This window comes from Phocoena sinus, chromosome 3 (genome assembly GCF_008692025.1).
Source record: "Phocoena sinus isolate mPhoSin1 chromosome 3, mPhoSin1.pri, whole genome shotgun sequence".
Lineage (NCBI taxonomy): Eukaryota > Metazoa > Chordata > Mammalia > Artiodactyla > Phocoenidae > Phocoena > Phocoena sinus.
Window position 1 is genome coordinate 11,640,708 of NC_045765.1, and position 20,049 is coordinate 11,660,756.

General features: G+C 57.6%; 1 protein-coding gene across 1 annotated transcript in view; it reads left to right on the plus strand.

Annotated features, from left to right (window-relative positions):
- ELL (elongation factor for RNA polymerase II) overlaps nucleotides 1–20,049 on the plus strand; it is an 82,002-nt gene that overhangs the window by 54,335 nt on the left and 7,618 nt on the right. Inside the window, 7 exon segments of the mRNA XM_032625191.1 lie at nucleotides 4,523–4,603; nucleotides 4,605–4,645; nucleotides 5,021–5,184; nucleotides 7,348–7,622; nucleotides 11,154–11,278; nucleotides 16,708–16,804; nucleotides 18,041–18,515. Coding sequence (XP_032481082.1) covers nucleotides 4,523–4,603; nucleotides 4,605–4,645; nucleotides 5,021–5,184; nucleotides 7,348–7,622; nucleotides 11,154–11,278; nucleotides 16,708–16,804; nucleotides 18,041–18,515 — 1,258 coding nt within the window.

Here is a 20,049-nt window from a genome sequence, read left to right on the forward strand (position 1 = left end):
CAGACTGAAGATTGAGACCCTATTTGCTCCTTAGTTCAGGGACCTTGGCCAGATCTTCTCCCTCTGTCCCTTGGCCTCCCTGCCCAGGAGATGGGCCACCCACCTCAAGGGTTGTATGCAGGTTAACATGGCCTTAGGAGAACCAGAGTCCTCCCTGCAGTCCAGAACCCGCTCACTCAGTTCCTGGTGCTAATCCCCACCTGATGTGAATGCAGTACAGCTGGCATAGGGTCTCGGTGTCACTCAACTCCTGGGTTGGGAGTCACATCCAGTCCAGCCACCTCCCCGCCTGTGCTGTGAGCGCCACAAGGGCTGGGTGCTGTGCGGCTGGGCCCCGGTGTTGGCTGGTTCCTTGGGGCGACTGTATGGCATTGCCAGTTTCCCCAGAGAGCCTGGCCCCACCTGTAGCACGTCCGTGATCTAGGGCATCTAGGGCATCGTCTTCAGAGCAAAATGCCCACCTTTGTTTCATTTGCCGTGTACGTGTGTGTTCTCTGCCCTCTCACAGACACTGAGCTGGCTGACCTGGGCCCCTCTGCCATCAGGGGTCACTTCTAAGTTGTCAGCCCTTGACAGCTGGTGAAGTGTCAGGCGGCAGAGGGGAAAAGAAAGCCCCACTTGGCCGGCTGCAGCCCGGCACTCTTCAGTTGATGAAAAAAGAAAGAAAGGGAAGTAGGGTTGGCATCCAGGGCTGTTGAAGGCATTTGCACGTGCTGCAGCAGGAACCCAAACGGCAGTTCACAGAATGAGGTTTGGTGGCACTTGTCGAGGGCCCTTGACTGGTGTCTCTGTGATCTAGGAGCCAACTCCGCGGGAATCATCAGGGATGTGTGCAAGATTGAGCCACAGGGGTGCTTGTTGCTGGGTCACAGGGATGGAAAGCCCGGGAAGGGGCGGGCAGGTGGGCGGGCGTTGTGCACTCCCGCTTCCCAGGGCCCACAGCGTGCGGGGAGTGGCTCTCGAAAAGGAAATAGGTGCTTAGAAAGCGCCCTGGGTCTGGGGTTGAGGAAGCTAGCCTCCCAGTGGGCGGAAGAGGCCACTACAACGCTTAGGAGTTGTATTTAGCTGTGCAGTAGTAACTCTTTACCCAAAATATACTTTATTCTGAGGGTTCCCTGGAAAAGAAAGATAATGAAAACAAACGTTCTCTGAAAACCCCTCTGGCTGGAGAGAGCCTGGCTCCTCAGTTTGGTTCCTGTGTGTGCCTGTTTTGTCTTGTTCTTACCTGACTGGAATACCAAGTGCTCCCCACCATTTATCCCCCACCCAGCTCGGGACTTGATTTGTCTCGTTGAAGCTCCCACCTGCACCGCAGACAGGCCAGGCCCCGCAGGTCTGGGGGAGGGCTGCCGGCCTGACATGGGACAGATTTCAAAGGGGGTTGATTTAAGGGCTCTGGCAGGGACTCGACCTACTCGCAGCGGAACCAACACGCCCTCTTGGGCCTTAGGCCTCAGAGGCGGATGTCAGTCCCTCAGGTGCCCAGGACCATTTGGGATGGGACAAGGCTGTTTGTTGCTCCAGGTCCATCTGTTCGTCTGTGCACACAGACACATGGCAACTCCCTCTGCCTCCCCATAACCAGGAGTTGGGGCTAACATCAGATGCACCCAAACCTGCCATGCTCGGGCCAGCTGAGGGCCACGTGGCAGCTGAGACCTGGTCCAGAAGGCACACGTACTGCTAAGCGGGGCCCAAGTTTCAGAAAATGTGTCGAGCTCTCCGCTGTCACAGAGAAAGCTGCGCATTCCTGAGCCATTCGTGCCCAGCTGGCTGGTTTCCCTGCTGGTTTCCAGTGACTGGTAGCCATTAACCAGCATCGTTAACCAGCAGCAAAACAGCCTGTTAACCAGAGGATTCCATAGGGGGTGGTGCCACAGAGCTGGGAAGGGCCTGGGGCTTCAAGAGCCTCCAGTGCCAGGCTCCAAGCAAGCTCCCCTTCCCACCGTCCTGCAGCCCCAGTAGCTGCACAGACCCTCCTCTGGGCTCTGTGCTGTGCCCCTGCCTCCAGGATTTTGGAAGTGGCCATACATACCCATGTGGAAAAGGTTCTCACAGGGTAAAAGGATCACACTGAAGGTTCCACCACACCCCTGCCCAGAGAGAAGCACGGTTGCATCAGGACTCGTGCTGTGCGTACCCTCTCCTTTCCTCCTAGGGGCGATAGCCTGATGGGGACTGTGGCAGCCATGGCAGCCACTGCCCTTTGAGCAGACTGAGATGGAAAAATGCCACCTGGGGAGGCCTGGTCTCTGCCAGAGCCGGGATGTGGCGAGGGGAGAGGATCAAGGTCAGGATGGAGGAAGAGCCACCCGTGTTGGGGTTCAGGCTCCATCGGAAGTGCCTTTTGAGTTTTCTGACTTCGTGGTGCACAGTCTTCCTGCCACATTCTGGGCGACTGCATCAGTGTGTACCTGGCTGCGGGTGCATCTCCTACAGTGACCCTCAGAGGCATCTGAGTGCTGGGTTTTCAGTTACTTCTATAGTGGAGAACAAAAGTCACATCTGCAAAGGGACGAGCAGACAACACAGGGGGGCTGCTAGTGCTGGACGAGATGCTGCACACGCACTGGAGCGTGTGTGTGTGTGTGCGCGCGCGCGTGTGTGTGTGTGTGTGTGCATGTGTGTTTTCCTGCCCGAGGTGAGTGATAGCAGGCAGTCTGGGTTTGAATTTTTTAGATGCTGAGTGTGAGCTGCTCCATCTCTTTTTGACCCTCATAAAGAAACAGGTGTCTGTGTTGAGATTTAGGGCCTGCGTGGCTGGCCAGGGCCGACCTGGCATTGCCACCCTGCTGGTCTCCTGCATGGACTTTGGCCTCACCTGCCACTGGGTGTGTGTCCTGGGGGGGCCCTGCCCCCGAACTGCATTGACAGGATCATGCTGGAGGGCCAGGAGGGAGTGCTGGACAGACCCCAGCTGGGTGGCCGGGTGGAGCTGGGCCAATGGGGCAGCCTTTCTCCTGGGCAGCATTCATCCTGGCGGGGACGTGGGGGACAGGGATCATCATTGGCCCAAGGTCATTTGCAGTCCTTGGACGGCTGGTGCGGACTGTCCCTCTCCCCCAGGCCAGGCTCTTCCTGCCCTGAGCGGCTGTGCCTGGGAGCCACTCTGTGACACCTTGGCTCTCAGTGTGCACAGCGGGGGCCTCTCTTTGGAGCAGGGACTGGCTGTGCATTGAGGGGGTCCTGCAGCATTTTGAGCCAGCCCTGGGCTGTGTGACCTCCCAGCTTCCCTCATGGGTCTACACACCACCCTGAGGGCTGGGGCAGGGGAGCCGCCTCCCTCCCTGTGGCCCAAGCTGCTGTGTCCTTGCTCTCACGGACAAGGCTCAGACAGGCTGAGCTGCCTGCAGTCACACGTGACGGCTGGGCACAGGGCAGGGGTTCAGCCCTGAGCCGCATTCTGTCCAGTGCTGGTGAGGTGCGTTAGCGTCCTCACACAACCAAAGAGGAGACGCGCTCGCCCTGGCCTGCTGGGCTGGTGCGACGGCCCAGGAACGAGGCCTGCTGCCCCTTCTTGCTGACCACCTGTGACCCCACCTTGTGTGTCTGCCTAGCTGTGATGAGCTCCTGTGCTCAAGCCCAGGGATTACTTTAAGGCTGGTCACCTCTGGTGACGGGTTCTGGAGGCCCTTCCACTGCCTGCACAGGGGCTGGCAGCTGGAATGTCAGGTTTTCCTGTCTGTGTTTTTCAGCAGCTGCTGGCCTTCACCCAGTGTGGGCATGGGGCCAGAGGGTAGGCCTGGAATAAAGTGGCCTTTGGATGTCCTGCCTACGCTGAGCCCTGCACTTTGGCCAGGACTAGTGCTGTCTGTCTGTCTCTCAGGCAGGCCGTCTGTCTGTTCTTTCTGGCGGCTGTGGCTTTGCCTCGCTAGGCTACAGTGGTGCTCTCTGAAGTTGGGGTTACATAAACCATGGCACACGCATCCCCTGTCATGGTTGATTGGGGGCAAGTGCTGCCCCTCTGTGAGCCCCTCGGGGCCCGTGCCTGCCTTATTCACAGACACCCAGGTGGAGTCAGTGTTTGGCCTGGAGGAGGTGGAGAGGGCGTTGCTAAGTAGGAGTGCGGGTCAGGACATCTCGACCTCTCAGCATGCCCTGCCCGCTGCTGACGCCCACCCATCTTGTCTCATCTCATCTTTACGGTTGTCCTGAACCAGATCAGCCCTGTTTGGTGGGGAAACTGAGTCATGGCCCAGCTTGGGGTGGGGTCCCTGCCTCTGGTTGTGTGCTGAGTGCTCTGTGCTCCTCAGACTGAGTTGCCATTGCTGCTTAGAAACCAGACACAGGACCCCACCCCCCTGCCACTGCATGAGAACCCAGGACCCACCAGCAGCCTGTCCATGGTGACACGCTGGTCCTGTCACTGTCGGGAAAACAAAGGTGCGTTTCAAGGGAATGTGGTTGCACATTCCCACTGTAAGGGGCATGCTTCAGGGATGGGCCCGGGTCCTGTGCTGCCCATCCTGTGGTCCCCTCTGTGCTGTGGACCTACTGGTGATGTCCCCCCTTCTGCACGCAGCACATCTCCATCCCCCAGCCTGACTGCCCCACGGAGCCGCGGACGTTCTCCTTCTACCTCTCCAACATCGGCCGTGACAGCCCCCCAGGGCAGCTTTGACTGCATCCAGCAGTACGTCTCCAGGTGAGCCTTGCCCAGGCTGCCTCAGGTCTCCCAGTGGGCAGACCCGCCTCCCCCGACTTCCACTGTGGCGTCCCCTGCCGCAGCCTGCTGTGCAGATGTTTACCCACCACCTCCAGCCCCAGCGCCCCTTCTTCCCCTTCTCAAGTGAGCTACCCTGGCTCCTTACAGTGTGTCCAGGGCACAGGTCTAGGTCCTGGCGTGCCACCTGTGGCCCAGGGACCTGGGTTCCCTTGTTTCTTTCGGGTCAAGATGTGCCTTGAAGAAACCCTGTTGCCCAAGTCAGCACCAAGCCCCATTTCTTGGATATGGGGGTGGTGACCATCTCTCCTGGTCATCCCAGGTGCTCATCCCGGCTTCTGGCCCCTTGTCTTGCAGCCATGGGGATGTCCACCTGGACTGCCTGGGCAGCATCCAGGACAAAATCACGGTGTGTGCCACCGACGACTCCTACCAGAAAGCGCGGCAGAGCCTGGCACAGGCTGAGGAGGAGACGCGGAGTCGAGGCGCCATCGTCATCAAGCCCGGAGGCCGTTACCTGGGTGAGGATCAGGGCCTGGGGCTCCACCTGTGGGGGCCTTGCACCTGCTGGGCAGCTGTCGGGGGAGCAGGAGAGACTCAGGGCCCATCCAGACCAGGAGCAGGAGTGACGGGTTGACAGAGGTAGGATGAGCTGGGTCAGTGTTGGGTCAGGATGGAAGGTCCTTCCTGGGTGGCATCTGCTGCCTTCTGAACCCAAGATGGACTAAGGGACCCGAGAATTCCAGGCATTCTGAATCTCAGGGCTCCTCTCCCAGGCTGTAGCCTCAGGGACCTCTACCCATCACGGAGACTCACCCTACATGAAGCCAGAGCTTCGGTCTGTCCTCCAGCTGCCACCCCTGCCCTCACCTGCCCAGATGTCTCCTTCCCAAGACCGACGTGGCCGGGGCAAGGTGCAGATGACGAGATGCACCCTGTGGCGGGCGGCCTGCTGCTGTGTTGGGGCCAGCGAGGGGCCGTAGGGTGGAGACCAGGAAGGAAACACATTGATCTCTGTTCACTGGGAAGGCTCTGGCCCCTCAGCATCTGCTTGGAAACAATTTCAGTGAAGTCGAGACACTGACAACATTAAAAGTATAGGGAGAAGAGTACTATCTATTTATCCATTTAGAAAGCCCCGTCATCTTTCTGTAGTCTTCCCGCCTCCTGGATGCAGATGGAGTTAAGGAGTCATTGGAATGTGTTGCCCGGCAAGAAAGCCCTGAGAGAGGTGTGAAACGGCTTACAGCAAGGGAGAACTTGATGGCTTTGGGGGTTTTTTTCTTCTTTAAGGAAAAGCAAGAGCGTTTCACATTGCTCCAAAGAGCATGCGACTTTCCTTGCTTGGCAGTGGGGTTGGCTCTGAATGAAACCCCAGACGGTGCGGGAATCTGTCCTGCCTGTCAGCGCTGGGCCCCAGTGGATGTGGCTGTAAGTGACCAGGGAGCCTGGGCCCTGGGCTGTAAGCTGCCCAAGAGGTGCCAGCCAGAATCTAAAAGGGCTTCAGAGCCTGTTTTTGCTTCAAGATGCAAATGTGGACATTTGTACACATTTGAATAAATTTTGAGTGGGTCTTTTAGCCAAAAACTTGGTCCAAAATTCATGTTACGGTGCCATTTCGGGTACAATGAAGGTTTTTGCAGTAGTTTACGTTCTGGTGGAAACGCTCGTGTCCTGGCCTCTTAAGCCACCGACGTGCACGTCCTGGGTGTGTCAGGCCTCTCTACCCACCCCATTTCGGCCCATCAGATGGGTCCTCTGGGGACGAAGTCTGGCCCTGAGGATTCTAAAAGCACTTCTTCCCTGTGTTCATTTGACAAATCAGATTTGAGGGATACATGCAAAAGGAAGTCGTCGTGGAGAGGTTTCTGGCCCAAGGATTCAAGATGTGCGCTGACTTTGCTCAGCAGTCCTCGTTCCTGCAGTGGCGGGAGCGCCGTCCAAGGTGGAGTTAATGACTTAGGAGTGGAAGCAGCCTCCCTCGAGAGCAGTGCTGGAGGCTCCGTGGAGGATCCCCTTGTACGTCTCTGTTTGCAGCAAGAGGGTGGGGGATCGGCCTGCTGCCCCCGGGCCTCCAAGCACAGCCAGGTCTGCCCAAGGAGCACTTGCCAGGGCCACAGCTGGGGAGCTGCTCACACCCTGGGGTCTCTAGAGCAGCTGCCCAAGTGGCCCTGACGCCTTTATTTTCCTTCTCCTTTTTCATAAAAAAGAATGACGGATCCTGTGGGACCAGCATAGTGCTGTGGAGTTCCGTCCCTGGGTGCCTGCCTCTGGCAGCTATGGGACTCCCTTGTTAACATCAGCCCCCTCTCCCCATATGGGTCAGGTGTTTTGGGTCCCCAGGATGTAGGCTGCCCATGATGAAGTCAGTTAAGGCTCTAAGCCCGCTTCTCTTTCCTGTAGCTCCCGCTTCTGAGACTGTGTGGCCCTGCAAGTGCCCACTGAGCTGTTTGTGGTCAGCAGGTGGCAGTCTCGGCCGCCCAAGGGCCCCACTGAGCAGGTGGGGCTGGACGAGGCTTGAATTGCCTTCCTCTTGGGCTTAGTGAGAGCTTGGGGCTGTCGGCCATCGGCCATCCACGGGTGTCCACGAGCTCGCTCAGGAACTTGGCGTCGGCCCCAGGCAGGGGGACACGGTGGCCACTCCCTCACCCCTTCCAGTCCCTAATGGCTGGCTCTTGTTGCAGGCAAAAAGGTTCAGTTTCGGAAACCGGCCCCGGGGGCAGTGGATGCTGTGCCCTCCCGGAAGCGGGCGACCCCCATCAACCTGGCAAGCGCCATCAAGAAGACCAGCGCTGGCAGCGTTAGCGGGGGCAGCGGGGTGTCTCAGAGGCCCTTCCGTGATCGGGTGCTGCACCTCCTGGCGCTGAGGCCCTACCGGAAGGCCGAGCTGCTGCTGAGGCTGCAGAAGGACGGCCTGGCCCAGGCGGACAAGGACGCGCTGGACGGCCTCCTCCAGCAGGTGCGTGCTTGCCCTGGGCTGGCCTGGGCTGCGCATGTGGCACTCACTGTCCAGGGCCCTCCTCCTTACCAGCTGCGGACACACAGGCAGTGCGCATAGCACAGGGGATCCAAGACTCCAGTCGCACACGGTTTTTAGAATTGAACGAAGTCTGAGGAACCCGCAAGCGTGAGTTAGCAAGAGCTCGGGCTTCACAGTCAGACAGCAAGGGCCTCCTTGTTGCTCATCAGTTGTGGCTCCAGGCAAGCGGCTTCACGTCTGGACCCTCAGGCTTCCATTTGCGACTGGGGCATGACCACAGCACCTCTCTTGGGGTCAGGAGCTAAGCGGGCAGGAACGTGGTGCCAGCAGGTGGAGCCTGCTGTTAAGCAGCCGGGGCTTTGGAGCAAGGGCGGTGGCCCCAGCACCTTCCTGAGGCCCTGCCCGAGAGGAGGCAACTTGAGGACCCCTGAGAAGGCGAGTGGCTCGCTCCGGCTTCACCACATCAGCTGGGCCGTGTGGATACCACTTTGCCATGAAGTGGGGATGGGCCACCTCAGAGCGCTGTGGGGATGGCACAGCCAGCGGCAGTCACGCCAGCATCCTGAGGAGGAGGCGTGGCCCTGCCTCAGGTACTCTGGGCACTTGGATGGTGCCTCCTGTAGCAGAACGTACACGCCGTGACCATCAGTAGCTATGTCTGAGGATGAGTTTCAGATTTACCGAGTTCTTCAGCAGGCCTCTGGGCACTTCTCTTCCCCATCCCCAGTGCAGTCCAAGGCTGCTGTGACCACATAGCACGTTTGTTGGGAGGATGTCGGCATGGCTCGCATCCCCCCGTGCTCTGGCTGGGGTCCCTGTGTTACCCATTACCCCCCGAGAGTTCAGGGCAAAGGGAACGGGTGAAGAGGGAAGAGAGGCCTCTGTGACATTCCCCTGCATTCCAAGGCGCAGATGCAGGTCTGGGCAGGGGCTGGGCCCCATCCACAGAGCGAGCAGGTGAAGGGTGCCTCCCCCATCCTTCACCCAAGGAGAATCCTCTTGTGTCCTGAGGGCTGAGGTGCTCACCAGAGACTCATGTTACTGTCAGGAGCGCCCATGTCCACTCACTGGGTGCCTTTGTGCGGATTTGGCCTCCTGAGCCGCTGTCCCCCACGTGGAGGTCATGCTGGCAAGGACTGAGCAGCACTGTTTCTCCCTGCAAGCTTAGGGGTTGGCTCGGGGCCTATTAGAAGACAGATGCATGGCTCTGGAGCCCAGAAGTTTTCTTTGGCAAAGGGGCTTGCCAAAGCACCCAGAAAGCTCTAGAACCAGGAACAACATTCCCAGGGCGCTCGTTTCCTTGGAAAGTCGCGTGCCGGCCTTGCCCCTGGGAAATTGGGGGAAGTATGTGGGAGGCCCTTTCCCTGGGCTGGGGGCCACCCAGAGCTGCCTCCTGCAGCACGGGGTGACCGCAGCAGGGCTGAAGGGAGCTGGACAGAGGCATCAGACATGAGCCAAGACTGGAGACAAGTGCGGCAGCCACGCCCACCCCTGGCTGTGCCCGTAGCTTGCATTGCCATCCAGCCAGGCCCTCAGCCCCTGGTATAGCGTTCTTAGAAATGCCCTTGCTCCCGCTCTCTAATCTTGTTCTGTTTGTGCCCAGAATAAAAAAGCACAATGCAGAATGTGACCCTTAGCTGACCGAGCACTTGATTACACCTGAGATTTACCCACTGAGCAGCCCTCAGATGTGGCAGGGATGCCAGGCGCAGTTCTCTGGAGAGAGAGGGGTCTGGTGGTTCTGACTTAGGTCTGCGTGGGGCACTGCTCCATTTTTAACCCCTGTGACATTCTCATTGCTCCTGGTCCTTTCCTGGGACCAGAGAGGCACCATACTGGGCTCCAGCTTCTCCAGTGGACTTGGGTTTGGCAGCTCCTAGGGGGTGGCCCAGCCAGTGTCTTGGGGTAGAGCATCCTCCTCGTGCCCGCTCTGATTTCTCCTAAACTGCCCCAGCTGCCTTGTGCTTCTGTGTTTACTACCCAACTTGTTCTCCGCAGCGGTGTGGGGGGCAGGAGGACCCCCGCCAGCTTGGGGATGGGAAGGTGTCGGGGGCTGTGCCTCACCCAGGATGCTCATTTCCAGCCCCCGCAAGTGACCAGGGACTCTGATGAACAGCACTAACAAAACCACACTGCTCAAAGGCGCCTTCTCTATTCCTTCTGTGAAAACAGAAAAGATTTAAGGCGTTCCATCTTCCTGGTGGGAGTGTTGACGGGTGGGTGGCTCTTCCGGAGAGCATTTTAGCAAAACGTATCAAGAACCATAAAAATGTTCAGAGCCTCTGACCCACTAATCCCACTTCTGGGAAGCTGGCTGAAGAAAACCATCACCAGCATGGAAAAACCTGCACAAGTGACATCTGTTTATGCTACAGAGAAACTGGAAACGGCGTCAGCATCCAACAAAGGAGAAACGTTTGAGTACATCACAGTGTAGCCACTTGGTGGAATATTACTCAACCATTAAAAAATACTCCTTGTGAAAACTGCTGTGATGTGGAGAACTTGTAGTCTCAGTGAGAGCGAAAAACAGCGTGCCAGCCACATGGCTACACACGCGTGTTCTGGAGACCATGGTGCCCAAGTGAGACACTCAGGGAAGTGCCCGCTTCAGGTCAGGGGCCTGAGTTCCGTCAAGCTTCTTACGGCAAACGTTTTAAATCCATCTTCGCAAAGAGTCTTGGAGACAAGCTCAGCTTTTGTTAACCAGCAGCAGCAGGGCTGGCTGGTTGCAGGGAAGGTGGGCTCAGCCTGGCCCCTGGAGGCACCACTCACCGAGCACCCCAGTCTCGGCCGACTCTGCCACAGGAGGTCTGAATCCGAGAGCGAGTATGTTAGTCCATCGGGCTGCTGTAACAGAATACCATAGACTGGATGGCTTATATACCACAGACATTTACTTCTCACAGCTTTGGAGTCTGGGAAGTCCAAGATCAAGGCGCTGGCAGATTGGGTGTCTGGTGAGGGCATGCGCCCTGGTTTATAGACAGCTGCCTTCTTACTGTCATCACGGGGGGGGGGGAAGGGGTGAGGGAGCTCTCCGGGTTCTCCTTTATAAAGACACTAACCCCATCATGAGGGCTCCACCCTCATGACCTAATCACCTCCCAAAGGCCCCACCTCCGAATACCATCACCTTAGATTAAGGGGGTTAAGATTTAACATGGACTTTGGGAGGACAAAAATGGTTCAGTCCATAGCAGGGGGATGGGCTGGTGATGGAGTCTTGGGAGTATAGATGGCAGCCTCCCCTTTTTGGAGCCAACCTGGCCTCCAGCAGCTGTAAGACGTGTATATATGGACCGCTGCCCTGACCCTTCTGCACCCCGAGGGTTGCTGTGCTGGCACGCAGGGGAGCTGTGGAGTGAGGTGTTGGCTCGGGGAGGGAGTGTGCTGTCCCCTTTCCCCTTTCACGTCTATCTCCGCCTCTCCCTGCCCCCTCGCAGATGCTTTCAGGAACATCTGTCTCTCTCGGGCTTCACACAAGGTGACACCAGCTCTGTCTTGCAGGTAGCCAACGTGAATGCCAAGGATGGCACGTGCACGCTGAAGGACTGTGTATACAAGGATGTGCAGAAGGACTGGCCCGGCTACTCGGAGGGGGACCAGAAGTTGCTGAAGCGGATGCTCATCCGGTAACTGCCTCCCTATCCCTGAGCAAGTTCCCAGCTCCTGGACCTGGGGCAGATCTCATCCCAAGGATGCTGGAGGGGGCCTCATCTGGCCCCAAAGGCTGCAGGGCCCGCAAGCAGGATGGAGGGGTCTGTGGAGACTGCCTGGGTGGCCCACCGTGTCCTCCTGTAGGGAAAAGGCCAGCCCTTACCGAGTGGGGTGGAGGGTGTGAGTCACCGTCTTGAACACCAGAATGCCCGGACAGAAGGCCCCAGACCGTTCCTTCTGCCCGCTCTTGCCCTTCCTGTCAAGGTTGCTTCCAAAACCTGCACATCCCCACAGGCGTCTGCTGCGGGCCCTCTTTCTTAAAAAGAGCCTCTCGAGGACGAGAAGCAGAGAGAAACAAAACAAAACTCCCCACAGACAAGATTAAGCAGCATTAATTAAATGCATCCCCTCTCTGGTTAATTGGGACCCAAAGTCAGGAGTGGCCACGGTAGCTCTAGGGAGAAGTGGGTAAGTAGGCCCCCATCTGAGGCAAGCAATTAATGATTTCCTTCTCAATTGATGCCTGGCTCCGGAGCCCGGGCTGTGAAGTGAAGTGCTGTTCAGAACAGCCTGATATGCTAATTAGTCCTTAAGTGATTTCTCAGGGACTTGGAGCTGTTTATGAAGGGTTTGGGGTTTTTTGTTTTTTTTAATTTTTTTTTTTTTTTAAGTTTAGCTGTTTAAAGCAGTAATTGCGTCTGGAAAGCAGAGCTGAGTCGGGGCTGGTCTAGGTGAACCCTGAGTTCCTCCTTGGCCCTGCGGGACACTCACCTGCTGTCCCGGGGTCACTGCTCTGGCTGTCTGGAGGTCTCTGGGTGCTCAGGGAGGCTGAGAGGAGACGGTCTCAGCAGAAGGTGCCCCCCCGGCCCCCACTGCCCTCTCTGGGGGTCCTCTGTTGCCCCAGCAAAGCACATCCTGGGTAGGCAGTCACCTCCTGCAGGTGTTCACATCTATCACGTTTTTTGGCAAAGGGTTGAAATAGTCACTTACACCCACCCTAGTGCTTTGAGGTGGCCAGGGGCACATGGGGGGGGGCACCTTGAGGCTGCTTCCACTCTTCCTTCCTTCAGAGCCTCTCACTGGGTGCCTCTCGCTGATCTCAGACCCCAAGCGTCTTGGCCTCCCAGAGCTCCCGGGAAGGGGTGTGGCCGAGAGCAAGCAGCCTGTCTGCGTGTGAATGGGTGTGGTTTGTAGGAAACAGCGCCTGGGCTGAATCTTGAGGGGTGTTAGGTGGGAGGTTCCTAGGGATGCGGACTCTGGATCTCAGTATAATGCCAAGCTCAGGCTTCCTCCCTTGTTTTCGCTCTGGGCTGTCTGGATGCTCTTCTCTCCGTCTGCGTGGGCCGCTGGGAGAGCAGCCTCGCCGCCGGAAGCCTGTTGGGAAGCCGACAGCTCCTACTGCCCTTGGAAGCGTGAACTGATTGGCGCGCAGAGGGCAGGGTCAACACCCCTGATGCCCGCAGCCACACAGAAGGTTTCTCCAGGCGCCCTTCTGCACAACTTGTTTTTCTTTAGGTTGCTTCCTCCCTGAAGAAAGCCCCAGTTATAGCAGGTCTTGATGCTGTGGTCTCACGGCAAGAAGGAAAAAAACAGGATCTTGGGGTGTTCCTGTTGTTACAGGCAGGGTGTGGGGACTTGTGTCACCCCAGGGCCTATAGCGCCTCCTTTTCCTACAGCTTGTTCCGAACTCGCACCTGACTTAAACATGCTCCTGCTTCCAGGGTCTGCCTGGGCCCCTGTGGCTTTGCTCTGCACAGACGTGCACTCCCAGCATCTCGGCTGTTGACCTGGATGCTTCCTCTGTGCTTTTAGTCCCCACGTGTGTAGCTGCTTGGGCCTGGCCTGTCCCAGGAGGAGTCTGTGGGCGTCGCAGTGCAGGATGAGGCCTCAACTCCACCTGGCCCTGAAATCAGTCACCCCGGCCTGCCTGTGTCCTGGCCTCACCTCCCCCAGGGCACAGCCTAGACAACCTGAGCCTCAGTCCGTCTCACACGCATCATGCTTTCCCTGGAGTTGGTAACCTGCTTGGCCGAGTTGTTACTTTCTCTGCTCAGCGTTCTGTGTCCTTCATGTCCAACCCCAAGCTCCCCGTGGTTGTCCCGTGGCCTTTTATCACTATCAGGGGATCAGGGGTTCCACCGGGAGCTGCCCCCGTCCCTTGCGGGTCCTTCTGTTCCTGGGTCTGTGATTCTGCCCTGGGGTTGAAGGGACGCAGCTCTTGGAGCATCTCTCAGAGGAGAGGGCTTTGGGAGGTCCATCTGTCCTATCTTCACGCCTGGGTGGCCGTCACACTGAATTGGCAGTTGGCGAAGTCTAGTCTTCCAGATAGGAAGGAACTTTCCCTCTGTGTTGAAGACCTGGCCCCCGGTAAGGCCACGGAGGTTCCCTTCCTGGCCCTGTATCCATCTGCATGGTCACAGGATGGCCTGGCGGGTGCTCTGGGACCGGCGCCCCAGCCCTTGCAGTCTGAAAACTTGCCTCGTCCTTCTTCCCGTCCTGGGCGTGGTTGTGAGAGGCCTCACTGTCCTCCCTCGCCCTTCCTCTCATTCTGCCACTGGGGGCTGTGCGGCACCGTTGTCTTCCCTGTTGTTTCTTTTAATTTCTTCTACTTTTGGAAGATTTCTTCAGCTTCTCCCTCTGTCTCTTTTTTTGCCACTGTTGCTAGTTCCCAAGGTGCAGCTACCACTTCTCTCTAGTTCCAAAGCAGTCACCCCAAAACGAAACCCCACGTTAACAGTCACTCCCCGTTCCCCCTCTCCCAGCCTCACTAATCTGCCTCTTGTCTTGATGGATGTGCCTGTTCTGGATGTTTCATATAAATGGGATTATGTACTCCAGCCTTTTGTGTCTGGCTTCTTTCACTTGGATTAGGTTTTTGAGTTTTGTCCACACTGTAGCACGTGTCAGAGCCTCACTCTTTTTTATGGCCGGGTAGTATCCTATTGTGTGGGCATTTTGTTTATTCATTTATCTGTCCATGGACACTTGGATTGTTTCCACCTCTTCATGATTATGAGTAGTGCTGCCATGAGCATTCATGTACCAGGACACGAATATAGCTGACATCGATTTTCAGTTCTCTCAAATATACACTGAGGAGTGGAATTGCTGGGCCATATGGTAATCCTGTGTTTAACTTTCTGAAGAACTGCCAAACTTTTTCTCAGTGGCCACGGCATTTTACATTCCCACCAGCAGTACACAGTTCCAGTTTTTCTACATCCTCACCAACACTTGTTATTTTCCATTTTTTTGATTCTAGCCATCCTGGCAGGTGTGAAGTGGTATCTTATCATGGTTTTGATTTGTGTTTCCCTGGATGACTGATGATGTTGAGCATCTTTTCATGTGCTTATTGGCCATTCGTATGTCTTCTTTGGAGAAATGTGTATTTAAGTTCTGTGTCTTTCTAAGGCTATTAAGGATGGTGCTTTTCTCGTGGATTTAAAGTTTTCATCCCCTTACAGAGTCTCTCTTTCTTTTCAAATGCATTTTCCTGTCTATTTTGGGGTCTGACATTTGTTGCCTGGAAGCCCGGGTGCGCAGCCTCTTCAGGACTTTCCCATAGGCAACTCAGCCTCCTCAGGAGCACTGCTGAGGCGTTTCTGAATCCCCCATAGGCCCCTCTGTTTCCTCTTCTCCCGAGGCCACGTCTCTGTCCATCCTGTGTGGCCCGAGCATCCTGGAGAAGGCCTGGGCTCCTTCACTCCTGAACATGCTGTGGGCTCCCTTCCCTGCTGCCCCACAGCAGGCCGGGACCCAGAGCAAGGCTCTGGGGGGACAGCCTGGCAGGGGCCCCTCTGCTGAGGTTCCTGAGGCACCCATCCTGGGCCCGTGGGGTTCTGTGGCCTGGGACTCCGTTTTCTTGGATCCCGTAGGGCAGTCACCACTTGTACTTCTGCATTGAATATCATTGCTCATTTCTCTCTCTTTTTTTTTAATAAATGTATTTTATTTATTTTTGGCTACGTTGGGTCTTCGTTGCTGCACGTGGGCTTTCTCTAGTTGTGGCAAGCGGGGGCTACTCTTCGTTGCGGTGCGCAGGCTTCTCACTGCGGTGGCTTCTCTTGTAGCAGAGCACGGGCTCTAGGCACGTGGGCTTCAGTAGTTGTGAGACGTGGGCTCAGTAGCTGTGGCGCACGGGCCTAGTTGCTCTGCGGCATGTGGGATCCTCCCAGACCAGGGCTGGAACCCGTGTCCCCTGCATTAGCAGGCGGGATTCTTAACCACGGCGCCACCAGGGAAGTCCCCTCATTGCTCTCTTTTTCCCTTTCTCTTTTATGCCTTTTTAGTGGGGGCTTGAAAGAGAGTGGATGTAAATACCTGGTTCTCTGTCTTTAACCGAAAGCTCTGGTTGCTTCCATGTGGCTGGAGCAGCAGACTTGCCCTCAGCCTCGTGGATTGTGTTGCCTCAAGCGCCTGCATGTTTCGGGCCTTTTTCCTGTGGCTCTGCTTGCATTTTAGGCCACCGTGGAGGGGACAGCAGCAGTTGTCTAGAGTATGGCTGTTGGTCAGGGGCGGGGCTCTGCTTGTCACTGGTTAGAGCAGCGTAGACATGGCCCTGGACCTCAGCTCAGCTTCCCTGCAGGGCGTGGAGGGCCCTCGGCACCACTCCCAGCACCTGGCCAGCTGCCTGGGCTCCCATGAAACGCACAGTCTCTGGGAGTGCAGGAGGCTAAGCGGAGAGCCCCCTCCCCCCCGCCGAGCCGGGGTGACTGTCGGGGGCCTCCATTTGTGTGTCAGGCATTGGGGTGTTTCTTCTCTCTTCCCTGGCTACATTGTTGTGCTCGCGTCCCGCCGGACTGGTGGCCACCCCTGCCATCCCTGGAGGTGCTGTGGCCTGGGCTCCCAGGACGATGGGAGCTGAATCTGGAAGGCCCTCCCACCACAGACCAGGGCATCTCAGTCCTCTTCTGTGTTCTCTGTTTCTGCAGTGAGTGTTGTTTATTAGGATGACAGTTGTTTTTAAAAGTGAGGACCAGCACCCCAGTGACAGCAGCTCCCCTGGGGACACAGCATGGATCTTGAGTGTCTGGTCAGTTTTATATGGGTCCTTGGTCTCCATGGTAATGGGAGTCTAGATGAGTGGGTGGTCATCTGACCCTTCTCTGGGTGCAGAACACCCAACGGGACAGTCCTCCTGGCAGTGAGGCTGGGACCTTGGCCGCAGGGCAGCTGTGGATAAACCCAGGGTGGAATGCGCTCAGGCTGCTCTCTGCCTGCCGGGCCCTGGTGTACCCATCACACTCAGCCCTGCTCTGGCTCTGCTCTGGAGTCAGGCCCTCCCCAAATCACTGGGCGTGAATGGGACAGCGTGGTGTCAGTGCAGGGACAGGTGGGCGTGTGTGCGCCCCACAGGGCACTGCTGAGGATCCCTCCAACCCACCCTGCTTCTCCTTTGCAGGAAGTTGTGCCAGCCACAGAGCTCAGGTGGCCTCCCTGGGGACCTTGCGGCCAACAGTCCTCCAGGCGAGCATGGGAGCTCAGCCTCACCCCCTCAGGTAGGAGCGTGGTGGGGAGGGAGGGTGGGTCTCACCAGAGCCAGTGGGCCTGACCTGACCTTGGTTCTTACGGAGCCTGTTGGGCTTTCGGCTCAGGGCTGGCAAGCTTTCTTGAATGAGTGAACAGCTGGCTGGGGGTTGGGTGTCCTGGGCCTGGGACTTGGTTATGGTTCCTTGGTTTACCTGTGGGTATGTGGCTGAGGGAGGGCAGGCTGCTGAACCACACTGAGCCTCCTGCTTTCTCTGTATGGTGGGCGCTCCTGCCTCCCAGGGCTGTTGGAAAATCAAGTGTATGGCTGCAGCCCAGCCAGGGCCCAGTGGGGTCCTATGAGCAGTGGCCACGGCCATGTTAGTCAGTAGTCGGGAAGGGCATTTGGGGGGGGCCTTGCTGTTGGGGGCTTGATCTTCACCTCACCGTTGCTCGAGCTGTTTGGTGAAAGCTCTCCCCACCCACCTGCGTGCTCTGACTTATGAGTCCCATGTCTCCATCCCTGCTTGGGAGGGGCCAGCCCCTCTTCTCCCTCTTCCTCCTCTGCCCTGGAGGCACCCAGCCTAGGCCCATGACCCTTAAAGCCTCCCCGTGGCTGTAGGGCCGTTGTGGAGAGCAGAGGGCCTCATTTCACTTGCGTCCCCACTGCTTCCCTCTGATCCTGGGTTGCCCATCTGCCTTCTTTCTCCCTACCGCTGCTTCCCTGGTCCTGGGCCACCTGGTCTGATCCTGGCTCCATTCCTGTGGTCTGGCCTTGCCTCACGGGCCTCAGTGTTCTTGTCTGTGAAATGGGGATGAAGCCTGCACCATGTCACAGGGTTGCCATGGGGATCCAAGTAGTCAGGGGCCTGGAGGTGTTGGTCCTGGCCTGTGGGGCTGCCCTGTGTCACTCAGATTGGCTCTGTCACTCTTCCCATCGTCCAGGGATGGGACGATGCTGAGCCCAGTGATGTTTTAGACCAGTTCCCAGAGGTGGCCCTTCTGGGCTGCAACCAGGTCCACTAATGACCCAGCGCCCTTCCTCCGCTCTGGTGGCCTCTGGGCCCAGCTGAGAGCTGAGACCCTGGGCAAGCAGCCGCTGCTGAGCTCTGGGCATCCTGGGCCTGGCTAGTGTTCGCGCGCCCCCATGTGGTCAGCGTGGGCCTTGCGTGTGGGCACTGGGTTTCCTCCGGGCCTGCGGTGCCCAGCCTCTCCGCAGTAACTCTAGGCACAGGCTCCCCTCTGAAATTGTCTCCTTTCCTTCCCAGAAACGGCCACAGCCTCCTGATTTCATCGACCCTCTGGCCAACAAGAAAACCAGGATATCGCACTTCACCCAGAGAGGTCAGCCTGCAGTCAATGGGAAATTGAGTGTGCCCCACGGCCGTGAGGCCCTGCTTCCCACCCCGGGCCCACTGGCTGGTACAGACGCCCACCTGCCCCTGCGGCTGGAGCCACCACGGGCCCACGACCCCCTGGCCGACGTCAGCAACGACCTGGGCCACAGCGGCCGGGATTGCGAGCGTGGGGAAGTGGCCGCCCCGGCACCTACTGAGTGCCTCAGCCTGCCCCTGCTGACGGACTGTGCCCAGCCCAGCAGGCCCCATGGCACCTCCTTGCACGGCAAGTCCAAGAAGAAATCCAAGAAGCACAAAGACAAGGAGAGGGCGGCTGAGGACAGGCACCGGCCCCGGCCGCCAGACCAGATGTCGGGCCCCCTTGGAGCCCCACCAGTCGCCCCGGGTAGGTGCCAAGAGGCAGGCCTAGGGGCAGGGGCTCTGCAGGAGGGTGTCACCAGGAGCCTGAGCACCGGCCCCATGCCCACCACCCTCACTCCACAGAGTGCCGAGAGGGCTGCCCACGAGCCCCCACTTCGGCTCAGCTTGCACATTAGGCCTCTTTGCCTCCTGTGTCCTCGCACCGGCTCGTCTGTGACTGCCCTGGCATTGTTATTCTGAGAGCCTCTGGCAGTCCTGTGTGTACCAGGCCAGCTCTGGGGGCCAGGGGCTTGGAGCCTGATGGAGCTGAGGCTCACGGGAGGAGACATCACACAGGGAGAGCAACAGTTCCAGGGCCCAGCTCTGGCTACGGGGAGGTCCCAGACACAGAGAGAGAACAGGGTGGGACTGGGGCTCAGGGAAGGCAGTGGGGGGCAGGGCCTGGTGGAGAGGGAGGTGGGCAGCCCCTGGATCACCAGGGACCTGGTGTGGCCTGCTAGGCGAACATTTCAGCCTGTGGAGAAAGGGTTTGGGAGGTGGGCCCAGAAGGAGGTGGGAGACTGTCCATAGAACAACAGAAGGTAAGAGCCAGAACACGGTCTTGCAGTTGCAGCCTGTGAGGAAGCTGGCAGTGGAGAGACCCTCAGCAGGATGAGGGGTGCAAGGCTGCCCAGGGCCATGTGCTGAGCAGGGAAACCTTCTCAGGCCCGGGGCACTGGGGAGGCGCATGGATGGGCTAGGATGGCGGTGGGGCTGGGGTCATGTCCCCCAGAGCCGCCCCGCCTCCAGTTATAGCCCTAGGCACCTGAGCCGAGCATCCCTTGTGGCTACTGTCAACCCCAAGAATAATTCAGGAGGCTGCAAATAAGAAAATCGTGTATTTGAGGTCTTAAAAATTACAGTTCAGGAGACATAGATTCAGGTGAGCGCGAAAGAGTGTTCTGAGGAGGAGAAGGAGTCCGGCTTATAAAGACAAAAAGCCACGAGTTTGTTAAAGGTTGCCTGGTGAGGATGGTTTAACTCTGACGCAAGTCAGAAAATATTTGTTTTAGGTTAGGGGTCCAGTAAGTAGACAGTGTCACGAGTGTTTTTAGGGTAGGGGGTCTGATGAGTAGATAGGCTGTCACAAGTTTCTGGCAGATGACTTCATCGCGTCAGAAGGTCAGATTCCATCTAGGCTGAGACTGCACAAGTCACACTTCCTTAGTGGCCTCTTGGTTCCATTTTTAGAGAGCTCTCTTAGCAATAGGGACTCCATTGTGAATTTCCTTTCATGTAATTTAACCTTATCAGCATGTCCTGGCAACAGAGGCGCAGCCTCGGGCCACGTCACCTGCTGCAGCTTTCTGATTATTTCCTCAGGAGGGTTCCCAGCAGGGGGCATTCCTGGATGGGGTGGAGCCACTTCTCCTTAAGGCTTTTAAATTTGTCCTCACCTATCCTTCACGGGCTTGCCAGCCCCTCCCTCTGTGGCTGGAGGGCAGGTCCTGGAAGAGCAGGGTTGGTCCGGTGAAGACGGACATTGCAGTTCCGTCAAGTCCCCTGGTATTCCTCAACCC